At 40.2% G+C, this 13,662-nt stretch overlaps 1 protein-coding gene across 5 annotated transcripts in view; it reads right to left on the reverse strand.

Moving 5' to 3' along the window:
- The window catches only part of LOC148066862 (cell adhesion molecule 1-like), a 252,206-nt gene that overhangs the window by 79,264 nt on the left and 159,280 nt on the right, over window positions 1-13,662 (reverse strand). For 4 of the 5 annotated variants that reach the window (XM_087807704.1, XM_087807702.1, XM_087807701.1 and 1 more), the window contains exon 2: window positions 8,885-8,902. The exons of the other annotated variant lie outside the window; for it this stretch is intronic. In XM_087807704.1, the coding sequence (XP_087663830.1) occupies window positions 8,885-8,902 (18 nt within the window). The remainder of the gene's footprint in view (window positions 1-8,884; window positions 8,903-13,662) is intronic. 5 annotated transcript variants of the gene reach the window in all.

A 13,662-nucleotide genomic window follows, 5' to 3' on the forward strand; every position in this document is an offset into this window, starting at 1 on the left:
AGAAGTAAATATGATTAGTTGTAAAATAAAAACAACTTTAAGACTTTTCATCAAATAAAACAATACCTCTACTTATGCTGCTGACGATAACAGATGAACATTTTTTGTTCCTCAAGATTCATGACGAGAATCATTCTCATCAGATTCGGGGCATCAGCTTGTAACACAATATATATGCAAATGCTGATGCTCGGTGGGTAAAAGAAAACATCTAAAAGATAGATTTAAGTGTTATTTTATTGTCGATTTTGTGATTCCATGAGATTTATTCTAACAAAGATTAAGAGGTCGGGTGTACGGTGTACATTTTAGGACATCGTCAGGTATCAGACGAAACGGCTTCATCCCTCAGACGAAGAAGTCTCAGACAAACATCCGTCAGACGAAGCAGCCTTAGGCTTCATACAAAACAACATTAGATAGATAATTAAATAGATAATTTTATTTATCTGAGTTCGGAAATTCACAATTCAAGCAGAAGATTTACAGATGAACACATTTAAAAAAAATAAAAAGCAAGAATGCAAAGTTTTGCTAACTTTGGGAATGTACATAGTCAGGTATCAGAAACGGCCACAGAAAAACCGCCGTCAGAAGAAGCAGCCTCAGAATGAACGGCCTCAGACGAAGTAGCCTCAGAAAAACCTCCGTCAGACAAAACGGCGTCAGACAAAACGGCCTCAGACGAAGGAGTCTCAGAATGAACGGCCTCAGAATGAACGGCCTCAGAATGAACGGCCTCAGACGAAACGGCGTCAGACGAACCTCCGTCAGATCGAACTTTGTCAACCTTCAAAATAAAAGTCCCCAGACAAAACTACATCAGATAGCGTCTGGAAAAAATAAGCTAACCATTTTATTGCAAATTAAACCAGAAGTGCATGTGATAACAATGTGATACTAGACAAAACGACATCAGATAGCATCTGGGAAAAAAAATCACCGGAGCATTTTATTTCGAATAAAACCGGAAATACATGTGACGTCACCGGGATCAACCACGCTGATCCTAAACATCGCTTGTCGCTTCATAATAAAATCATGTAATACAAAAAAAACACACAATGCAATCGACTTACCTTGCTTGTATCCAAAGCGAATATTAATTTTTTTCACCTCAAATCGCGCCACGGTAGTTGCAATCGGTGACGTCAGGTGCATTTCCGGTTTCAATCGAAATAAATAGTTGTTTCCAAAATGCCATCGGATTTTTTAGTATCGTTATCACATGAATTTTTGTTTTCATTTGAAATAAAATCATACGTTTATTTTTTTCTATATGCTATCCGATGTTCTTTTGGCTGATATCACATCATTATCGCGTGCATTTCCGGTTTCATTCGCAATAAAACGGTACGTTATTTTTTCCCCCAGATGCTATCTGATGTCGTTTTGTCTAACATCACGTCGTTATCACATGCATTTCTTGTTTTATTTGAAATAAAAAGGAGCGATTTTTTTTTCCAGACCCTATCTGATGTAGTTTTGTCTAGGGACTTTTATTTTGAAGGTTGACAAAGTTCGATCTGATGGAGGTTCGTCTGACGCCGTTTCGTCTTAGGCCGTTCATTCTGAGACTGCTCCGTCTGAGGCCGTTTTGTCTGACGCCGTTTTGTCTGAGGGATGAAGCCGTTTCGTCTGATACCTGACGATGTCCTAAAATGTACACCGTACGGGTGGCTATTGCATGCTTTTGGCATCATCCGTGTTCATCTGTCACAACAGAACTCAAGCGACGATTACGATGTTATTTTCAGGAATTTACAAGTCCCGCAGCACAACCTTTTGAGTCCCATGTAAGACATTGCTATCATGAATACTTGCTAAAATAATTTTAATGCTAAAAAAGATATAAAATGTTAAAGATAAACTAAGCTCTGTAAGTCATTGACCCTGAAGAATTGAAACTGGTTAGTGACACCAGGAGTTTAAAGTCAAACATTTCGTAAACAAAACCATGTTTTTCTTTCAAAACATCTTCCTGTAAATAATGTGACCAAATCACTAAATGAAAGCCGTCCCAGCTCTTTCATTGTTGGACATGAATCAATTAGGATGAATAATTTGATCATCGTAAGATGGCTGAGTAGGGCCTTCTGATGAGAAATGACACTTGATCATGAGACACACAGATAGATAGACAGATACTTAATATATCCGCCGGAGGAGAAATTATTTTGTCCAGCAGCAATAACCCATACATTCATACAAAAATCCATGAATTTAAAATCAATTGAATAAATCATAAATACATATATACAATAAATACATACAAACATATAAAAATACATAAATAAATAATTCAAAAGTTGCTAACAAAAAGTAAAAAGTGCATGTCAAGCATGAGGGAGAGTTCTATCATAGCATCTGCAGTGCATGGAGAGGAGCCTGTTGCTGCTGTTACTCTTCTGAGCTCCCGTTGTGCCATGCAGAGGGTGTCGAGGGTTACTCCGGAGGTCCCTGCATACCAGCCTTTATGCATTTCTTCTGCACTGCTCCCACAGAGTCAACACTTTTCCCCATCACAGACAAACATTTCCTGATCAGCCTGTCCAGTCGGTTACTGTCTCTCCATAGATCAATGGAGGCGAAGAATAGAGTGTGGGGAGACTGGAAGACAAAGTTGGGGATGCTGAAGTTTTTATTAAGAGTGACTGAACACATTTCAGGGAGAGGTTTGAGACAAATGAAGGAGTTGGTTCAGACTAAGAATGAAATAGAGGATAGTTTGATAAGACATAGTTGAGCCTAGAGGATGATCAAGGTAGGTTAAGGTGGTGGAGGCGAACAACACACACGGAATTAGGATGAAGAATTATTATAGTAAAAAAAAAAAATAGAATATGGAGTCTATCATTAGACTGCAACTGGAGTTTGGATACTCCGGATGCATAGCATCTCACTGTTTCTGCATTACTTGCACACTCTACTGTAAATGTCAAACAAATAAACACAAGCTACTGCATTAAAGAGTGTTGTATCACTCTCATAATGCTACACAACTCCATGAAAAAAGACCAGCTTAATTCCTTTTCTTTAAGCTAGAATAACTACTTGTTGTGGGTGGTTTCTACAATAGCAGCACACATCATCTGCTTGTGAACACGAAGAGTTCACCTTGCTGAGAATGTGTGTACAAGAGGAAATGCTGAGAGAGCTTCAGTAGTCTGGGAAATTGAACCTGTTATAAAGGAAATGCATACAAGATGACAAGCAAACACTGCACATGTGATTGATTTAGCCATTTATCTAAGCTGACAACGACACCGACAACTACACACACTCTGAACACACAAGGATAAGCCCCCTTGTGTTTAACTGCTGTCACCCTCAATCCACCTCCGTCGTCTTAAGTCTTCCATTCCACTGATTGGCATACAAAGCAAACAAATGACGCATTTTCGTGGAGTGAGAAAGACTCGTCCGTGGCGGCTAGTCATGGAACATCTTCATGGAGCTTCTCAAACACACCTCTCTTTAGCTTTGTAATGACTCTTCAAAAACGTGTGTTTAGAAAAAATGTCACAATAGATTTTTTTGTAATCAAAAAACCTTTTTACACTGTTGATTTTTATTCAAATAGTGGGTCATAAAATGGTTAATGGAGAATATTTATTTAAAATGCAATCTTCAATATAAATTAACAAATGAATATGCAGAGACAACAAATAATCTTTTTTTTTTTTTTTAATCTAAATGAGATAAAAACAATTGTAAAAAATAAATACTGGTTAGTTTTTAAGCCAAACATTTAATTAAACAATCCCTATAAAAAGTGAAAAAATAAAAATAAAAATAAAATGATAATTAATTCATCATGATATAAACAACACAGAGTTGATAATCAATAATAAACCAATAATTAATAAATGGGAACTTTAAAAGAAGGATAGATACAAATTTCAAATATTGAATACACAAGGCACCGACGAGAACGGCAGCTTCTCCAGTAGCTCTGCAGCAACGATCAATAACTTTCGTGTTTTTCTTAATCATTTTTATTATAATTTTTTCAATGGATACTATTGAACACTGAGAGAATCGTCTTGTTGACTTAAGAGAGGATCTGCTGTCACTGAAGTCAATGGCACGGGCTAGAGATCGTCATGATATCCTGATGGAACTTCGGCGCCGGTATCGTGGATGTAGAGCCAGCAAGAGGATAAGGGCTAAGCTAACAGACAATCCGAGACGTCACAGACCATCGTTTCCCAAGATCACAATGGGGAACGTCAATTCATTGACAAACAAGAACGACGGGCTGTCTGCCCTCAACAACCAGTGGATCTACTGAGAGAGCAGCTTGTTGATCTTCACAGAGACGTGGCTCACTCAGCTGACTCAGGACGCTTACGTGGACCTGCCAGGCTTCACCACTTTAAGGTTTATACTAACTTGAAGGATGCGTACAGAGCCAAACCTCTTCCTCCATTTAAAAGGTCTGATCATAACATGGTCCACCTTCAGTCACAGTACACTTCTCTGGTGCAGAGACAGACTGTGACCACTAGGACAATCAGGAAGTGGACACCAGTTGTGGACGACGCCATCAGAGACTGCTTTGACACCACAGACTGGGATGTGCTGCTGAAGTCTCATGGTGAGGACAATGAGGGTCCAATACACTGTCTAACAGATTATTTAGATTTCTGCTTAGAGTTGTCGCCCCTGCTAAGATTGTCCGCTGTTACCCTAATAATAAACCGTGGGTAAAAAAGGACAGGGATGTACTTAACAGTAGGAAGGTGGCTTTCAAGAGCAGGGACAGGGACGCCATGAGGTCAGCACAGCAGGAGGTGAAAACGATGCTTGAGGGAGGTAAAGGACACCTACAGGATGAGGTTGGAGGAGAAGCTGAACAGGGAACAAATAAGAGAGGTCTGGGATGGTGTTAAAACAATCACTGGACACAAGACCAAGTCCTCTCTGACTGCAGTGGACACAGTGTAGGAGGCAAACGATCTCAACAACTTTTTCAACAGGTTTGAGCAGGTCACCTCACCCTCACTGCTGCCCGCTTCAGAACTCGCCCCCCCTTCCTGTGCCCCCCTCAGCTCCACACAATCACTTCCAAGCTTAACCTCACTCGAGGTACGCAATGTGTATGATTCGTCCAGGGAAGGCTGCTGGTCCTGACAAGGTGTCTGCTCAACTGCCTGAACTACACTAACACCTGAACTAGCTAGACCGCTTCAGCATGTCTTCAACCTCAGTCTACAGCTGGGGAAAGTACCAAACCTGTGGAAGACTTCCTGTATCGTTCCAGTCCCGAAAAAGATACGGCCGAGCAAGCTGAATGATTACAGACCGGTGGCACTGACTTCACCGCTAATGAAGACACTGGAGCGGCTGGTCCTCAAACATCGGACTATCTCACTGATTGACTACAGTATGTCAGGTTTAAGGACATCACATCTGTGGTGTGCAGTTCAGGAGCACCTCAGGGGACAGTACTGGCCCCTCTCCTCTTCACCATCTATACTTCAGACTTCTGCTACAACTCAGAGCTGAGTCTCGTCCAGAAGTATGCTGACGACACTGCCATTGTTGGATGATCAGGGACAAGAGGGAGGAAGAGTACAGGAGTCTGATACGTGACTTTGGGAGGTCCAGGACAAAGCCATGTCCTGTGTCCATCAGAGGCTACGAGGCGGAGATAGTTGACTACTATAAATTGGGTTTCGTCATAGCTTGGATGGTAGAGTGGTTGCTTGCAGTCTGAGAGGTTGCGGGTTCGATCCCATCTCCAGACGAGTTTGTGGCGTTGTGTCCCTGAGCAAGACACTTTACCCTGATTGCTCCTGATGGCAGCGCTGGCACCATGTGTTGCAGCCTACTACCATCAGTATGTGATTGTGTGCGTGACTGTCAAAGCGCTTTGTGACCCTGGTATAGAAAGGCGCTATACAAATAGACATTATTATTATTATTATTATTATAAGTACCTCGGTGTGTGGCTGGACAGTAAACTGGACTCTATAAGAAAGTTCAGAGTAGACTGTACTTTCTGAGGAGGCTCCGATCATTTAACATCTGCAGGAAACTCCTCTGCATGTTCTTCCAGTCTGTGGTGGCCAGTGTCCTGTTCTATGCTGTGGTGTGTTAGGGTGGGACTGTGTCCAAGAGGAATGTCAAAAGGTTGATCAGGTTGAAAAGGTCAATCAGGAGGGCTGGCTCTGTGGTTGGCATGAAGCTTGACTCACTGGTGACAGTTGCTGAGAGGAGATCACTCAACAAACTACTGTCCATCATGGATGATGACAGTCATCCTCTGTCATCAGTGAGCAGGGAAGCAGATGGAGCATGAATTCTCCTCCCCAGATGCAACACTAATAGACTCAGGGATTCATTCATTCCTCGTGCTATTAGATTGTATGATTCTGAGTTTGGGGGCAGGAGTGGAGCGACAACGTTAATCTTTGTATCCTTTGTCTTTGTTATTTTTCTTTTTTTTAAGGGCATCCATCCATCCATCCATCCCTCCCTCCCTCCCTCCCTCCCTCCCTCCCTCCCTCCCTCCCTCCCTCCCTCCCTCCCTCCCTCCCTCCCTCCCTCCCTCCCTCCCTCCCTCCCTCCCTCCCTCCCTCCCTCCCTCCCTCCCTCCCTCCATCCATCCATCCATCCATCCATCCATCCATCCATCCATCCATCCATCCATCCATCCATCCATCCATCCATCCATCCATCCATCCATCCATCCATCCATCCATCCATCCATCCATCCATCCATCCATCCATCCATCCATCCATCCATCCATCCATCCATCCATCCATCCATCCATCCATCCATCCATCCATCCATCCATCCATCCATCCATCCATCCATCCATCCATCCATCCATCCATCCATCCATCCATCCATCCATCCATCCATCCATCCATCCATCCATCCATCCATCCATCCATCCATCCATCCATCCATCCATCCATCCATCCATCCATCCATCCATCCATCCATCCATCCATCCATCCATCCATCCATCCATCCATCCATCCATCCATCCATCCATCCATCCATCCATCCATCCATCCATCCATCCATCCATCCATCCATCCATCCATCCATCCATCCATCCATCCATCCATCCATCCATCCATCCATCCATCCATCCATCCATCCATCCATCCATCCATCCATCCATCCATCCATCCATCCATCCATCCATCCATCCATCCATCCATCCATCCATCCATCCATCCATCCACCCACCCACCCACCCACCCACCCACCCACCCACCCATCCATCCATCCATCCATCCATCTAGTGCCATAAGATGCACTATGGCTTAAATATGTATTTATTTATATATTTATATATATTTGTTGCACATCCTTATCTCATTACATCCTCTAGAAACATCCTTTACACGGGTAAAATATTAATATATTATTTAAATACTGTATTGTGATACATTAGGTTTAATGTAGAATTACATTACATTATGAATTGTAAAAATGAAGTGTGTGAGAGACTCTCAGAGTGAAGATACTTAATGGAAGGAAGTCTTGTTGTTGCCAATAGTGAGAGTGACATCTCCTCACACAATGTTCTCTGTAGTGCAACCTTCAGAAAATAGTTCAAAAGGGCAAGAAACATTAAGAAGCTTTATTCATATTTCCAGCCTACCGCAATATAAAGCAAGACAGCATACATCTGAGACACTTAGAGGGGGGAGAAACGTGCCGAGGTAAAAGAAAAACATTAAACCAATATTTCATTTCAGAGGAAATAAAGCGAGCTCTGATCTGCCTTTCACATTTAAGACAGCTTGACGTTCTCGACTGGCAATGCATGTCAATTTGTGTTTGGGTTGTTGCCTGGCTGGCTTGTGACAGAGAGCGAGTCCATGAAGGACTGGGCTCAGTCCAACCAGCCCAGGGGGAGATCTCTTGCTGTTCAATTCTTATTCATGTACATATAAATAACTGTCAGTAGCTCTGCTAATTGGATTAAAAGGCTTGGTTAAGGAACGAAAAAAGGGAGAAAAGGATGAAAGCGGAAACGACTTGCTTAAAATCTGAAAGCTCATTACCAGAAAACAAAAATATCTACTTTAACCAGGAAGTCATTTTTACTGCTACTAGCACCCATTCTTAAGATAAAGAGTCATGTCAAATGACAGTGGATGATGATCACAATAAGTGGTTTGATTTGATACACACTTTCAATACAATTAAAAAAAAACAACTATTTATTGAAGTAGCAAACTAAGTATCTTCCAATCAAACAAGATATTTTTCTCTGATGGCTTTGTTGATACACCCCAACATCAAGTGCCAAGGAGAGTTTGCCAACTGCTACATTTTGAGACCAAAGGATGGATCCTCATCTTTATCAATCATTATCAAGTTGTGGCAGAAAACAGAATTTCCATTTGTTAATTATTTACTACTAAAGTGAAGTTTTTCTCGAGCAAATCATGTTGTTGTATGGTGTACCAGTTAGTATGGTCATATTTATTAATGAACTGTGGGGAGTAAACAAAAGAAATTGAATGTACGAACTAGAAAGTAAACGAGTTTGTTTTATTTCAGTACTTTCATAGCTCATAACTATATATATATATATTTTATATTAATTAAGGACATTTTCTGCACACACTCAGGAGGATTAATGCAAGACATAATGAAAATGTCCAGCTAAATGAAACCGTTAGAAAATAAATTAATTGTATAATAATATTAAGCTAAAATGATGAACATAAGTTTGTTTCTTTTTATGTCGGAAATTGGCAGAACATCCAGTGCACCGTTAGTATCGTTAAATGCTAAATGTTATGTTCAGAAACAAAGATCTCAAAGCCAGAATGAATAAGAATAATCAGTTTGTTTCTTATTAACACTTGGAGGGTGTTGAGTCAGAAAAAGCAAGAGACGTCTTACCTGGGATCTGTGCATCTCCTATCATGGAGGGATGGGCAGGTGGGAAGAGCAGACAGGGAAAAAAAGAAAGCGTTATTAGCATTAACAAAAAAAAAAATACAGCATCAGAAGAAAAAGAAAATTCAACATGTTGCATCTGATTTTATGATTTTTTTCACCGTATACTGGGTAACATTTGTATGAGCAGATTAAACATGCAGTGTTGATAACACAGTCAGGTGTGTATATCTGTGTCTTTCCACACCATCCATGTCGTTGAGAGAGCCTTTAAAACAACAGTTACATAATGGTAAAAATAAAATGGTAAAAACTCTGTTTCTCTGGGAATTGATGTACAGTCAGCTCCTCACTTTACTTTCCGCTCATCGTTCACGCTACACTTTTCAGCTAAGTCTTAGAATTCCGGCCACGAGGCAGTTCCTGATTAGAAAAACTATTTCCTCTTCAGCGTCAGCCAACTTTCAGTCAAGGTGATTTTGTAATTACCATTATCAAGATAGAAATTGAGAGAGGCAGAGATTGAATGGGCGAGGCAAGAAAAAATACATGCTTTCTGTATAAATGTAGGAGTAATAGAAAAAAAAGATGTGACCGGATTTACCTATTTCTGCTACCTATTCTTATATTATATATTCTTTTACTGAGTCGAAATATACAAATTAACTCATCTTTTACTGTATATATTCCAAGGTGGAAATCAAGGGGTTTTTGTTTCACATGATGTAAACAGGTTAATAACTATTTTTGAGATATTCAAATTGGAATAATTATAATTCAATTTAAAAAATTGCCTTAGAAGGACAAAAACATCTTCAATTCCAGAAGCCCAAAACATCGTAATAGTTTTATATTCAGAAAGGTTCTAAGACAAACAATTGTATTTTTCTTAAATTAATTGGCTGAGATTCGATTCTCAGAGAAAAAACAAAGTTATGCAGAGTTTGGCTAGATTAGATCCAAGATCACGTCCTGCAAGCTGTTCCAGACCATTGATTTTTGGTCCAAATGCAGCACAATTAGTGCTTTACTATCACCAAAATAAACTTCTGTAGAGTCTTCCCACACCATTAATCAAACGCCAGGAATGTGGATTTAAGTCCACAAAGAGATCTTTGGTCAGATCTTGCTCTTGGCCAGAAAGCTTGTGTTATTTGTATTCATGCTGACGGCTTTGAGTTAAAAGAATGAAGATTTCATGAGTCTTCTGACTCATGAAATCTTCATTCACTGTCACTCCCACTGATAGCTCAAACCAGACCTGATGGCTTTCAGTCTCACTTGAAAAACTTTCCAACTGGATTGCTCACACAAGGAGTAAACTGGGATGTCAATAAATTCTGCAAACGTAGCATCAGTTCCCCGCCTCTCTTCTGCTTAAGCATTCCCTGCTGCCACAGAAGAAGTGGGGTAACAAAGTGCTTTAGAGAGCCACACAGTCATCTTAACACACCCTCCACTCCAGGTTCATGCAGTGCGAATAGGTGAGGGAGTTTCTGTGGGGAGATAACATAGCAAGAGGCCAGAAATGGAGTGACACCTCACATGTTAAGTAAATAGAGAGTGGGTGAAGAAACTCGCACAGCCATCGGCCCCTCATGGGTCCTGCAGGAGCAGTCGCTTTCTCATGCTAACTCGCAACTTCCAGAGGTGAAGTTAAATGACAAGGACTGCAGAGATGCATTAAACATGAGTGCTTTGGCTGGACGCTGGCTTACTCCAGAGATGATAGGGACATTAACTCCACGTTTGACTCACAGCCAAAGTTAAGCAGATAAACACATCATCCTTGAGTACAGTCTCAACTCAACTCCATCAAGCTAAACTAAAATTGAATTTTTCGTCTTAGTCAAGCAGAAAGTAGCAAAAAAAAGTCTTTAGGTTATCCATAAAAGATGTGCTACATGCGCCAAAATATCCCTCATTTTTGTATCGCACTTCTGAGACAACAATACACAAAAGAAGTGAGTTAAGGGGACAGACAATGCACTATAAGAGTAATACCCAAACATCTAAGGGTACCTTAATTATTTGGATGAATACAAATACATGTATTAAAGACAATGTAGGATCCATTTATGGTGTTTTCATTTTAACACCATCTGGGATCTTTTAAAAAATCAAATTTGCATAGAAAAACAACCAAGAAACGTAAAATAAACAAACAATTTTAGCCCTTTCGTTTGTTAAAACATTCTCAAGTTACACATTTGATTCAATCATAGTTCTGTTGTGCCAGCAAGTTAAACTGAGTTTTTTAAAGTCTATACACCAGTCAAGACAAGTTATCACTTTATTTTCACTACATGTTATCGTTTGGCTACAGAGACATAGACACACGTTCATTAGTAAAAACACAAAGCAACAATGGCGCCCTGTGACAGAACACAGGCACATTGTTCCAAACATCTTCAAGCGTAGCTCCTGGTTAATGGCCCAGAACACCCATTCAATGTCTATCAAAGGGGGACGCTGCCGGAATGGATGCACATGCTGACAACCTTGCAACGGCCTGTCTTTTTCACAAAATCCTCTCTCTCTCTCACTTCCCCACGCACCTCCCTGAAGTCAGTTTAAGTATAGCAAGCAATAATGTGTTGATTAAATCTGCGATCAGCTGCCTAAGGGGCATGAAATTGGACATGATGAGTGTGGCACATTAAAAACTAATTATCAATAGCAGCGATCCTATTCTCTTTCTTCTTAACCAGTTACAGCAGTAAATCAAGTGTGGAGAATCAAAGAGCATGTGATTCATCACCATGAGTTTGTGTGCTACAACTGTACCTGCGTGCGCTGGCTGCCTTCACACCAACTATTTTGTATTTGCTGGTCTTTAAATCTGCAGGGAGCAAACAAAACCTGCGGCTAGACATGAATCAAAGTGTCTTAGCAAAGATGTTTTTGTGCATCTCAAGCTACTTTCAGGAAAGATAAATATGTATTATTTACTTTACTGTACTTACGTATTAATACTTGTAAATAAAGGCCAATCAAAAACATTAATAAACACAATCATATGGTTTAAAAAAAAACTCTCCAAACTTTTTGGCTTTTCTATTATATTGCTTTGTTTAATTCACTAACATGGGTGGTAAAGTTCAAACCAAAAGTGTTTTTAAGTCAGTTCAAATGTTCATTCAGTTAACATCAGGTATCATTCTGTTGTGTTGCTGTGTTTTGACAGTGTGAGGAAATGAGATTGACTGGAAGAAACTCCAGAGTAGGGGAGGAACCTATGTGAAAGACCATTTATCTTTAAGACTGCAGCTCTAATTGCTGCGCCGCCATAATGCCTGTTGAGGACTGGCAACAGAAGAAATATATAGAAAAAAACATACGGTTCATACATAGGTTAAAAAATTTTCTCCAGCATCAGCTTGTTGCTATGAGACTCTGAAACTACTTGAATCTGAGCTTCTTCTTATCTGTGCATTGCCTTTAAAACGGCTGTTATCTAAGAGGCATAAACTCTTCTCTCCCCCTGCTTCTCGCCATGCTTGTTTTTTCCCTCGTCTTGGATGTTGCGTACCTAGCCTCTCTTCTTCACCCCCGGTTGTCTCTGGGTCCTGCCGATTAGAGCGTTAGGGTCTGTTCCACTGATAAGGTAAAGGAACTCTCTCACTCCATCCCCTACCACCACTGACTGCCCCCTCAGGGTGCAGGAGAAACACCGCCCTGAGAGTGTCCCCAACCCAAACATCCACATCTCCTGTTCACCCAACCCCCTTCATTATTCATACACTAAGTGCAGTGAAATATTGTATATAGCACACATGATTAATGCATCTCTGCAGTCCATATATATATATAAATATATATATATATATGATATATTGCAATACTGTAAGAATGACGACATATTTATATATACTTTTTCCTGGCTTTTACAACAAGCATATACTTTCTCTTACACATATATATGTATATATATAGTCAGTAATAGTGAAGTTGTATTAAATACAATATTTTGTTGTAATTTCCAACAGTTTAATTGCCAACAGTACACTCTGTGGTCATTCAATGTATAATATTATACAAAGTAATTGGTTTTAGAAACAAAGACATTTAAAAATCTCAACCCTTTTGTCAGTGCCCACAATCCAAATATTACCAAATGCTTATTAAAGCACTTAATGATGGATCGATAGTCAAAGAGGAACCAAATCCTCGAGGTGTTCTGACGGAGGAAAAAGGAGCTGGGCCTATCTCAGGGGTCAGGGAAGGACCACAGCTATTAATTTTAAATGAGTGAAATGGATTTGTGGTAATGGAAACCCAATGGCTCCAGACAGCATTGGGACTTGCTGGTGTGAAGACGCCGAAGAGCGGTGTGATAACCTGACCACTCAACTGTATGAAGTGAGAAGCAGTCCAGAAACTGATTTGGGTTTGTGTGTCCCCTGACCACTGAGAGTCCAGAGTGCGACGACTGAGAAATCTATCTGAAGTCATTCACGTGGAACAGACCTCTAGACATTAAGATTTCTCTTTTGAATTAACCTCAGAATATGCATTTCAGCTTCAGTTATTGTTCAAACATGGTCAGGAGGTCATGTCAAAAATAATTAATTCTTCTGCTGTGTAAAGGCTTCTCTTAAAAAAAACTAAAAAAAAACTTTTGGTCAGTGAGTTGTGTCGCATAAAAAAGAACTAAAAGATTCAGATAACAAAGCAATTCACTCTTTATATAACGTTCTTTTATCATCATCTTTCCTGTCCTTGTGTGAGAATCAATTTCACACACAGTATGTATTTGAATTTGTTCTTCTTTTCACTGT

The sequence above is a fragment of the Callionymus lyra genome, chromosome 14 (genome assembly GCF_982586985.1).
Source record: "Callionymus lyra chromosome 14, fCalLyr1.hap1.1, whole genome shotgun sequence".
In the NCBI taxonomy this organism is placed as follows: Eukaryota; Metazoa; Chordata; class Actinopteri; order Syngnathiformes; family Callionymidae; genus Callionymus; species Callionymus lyra.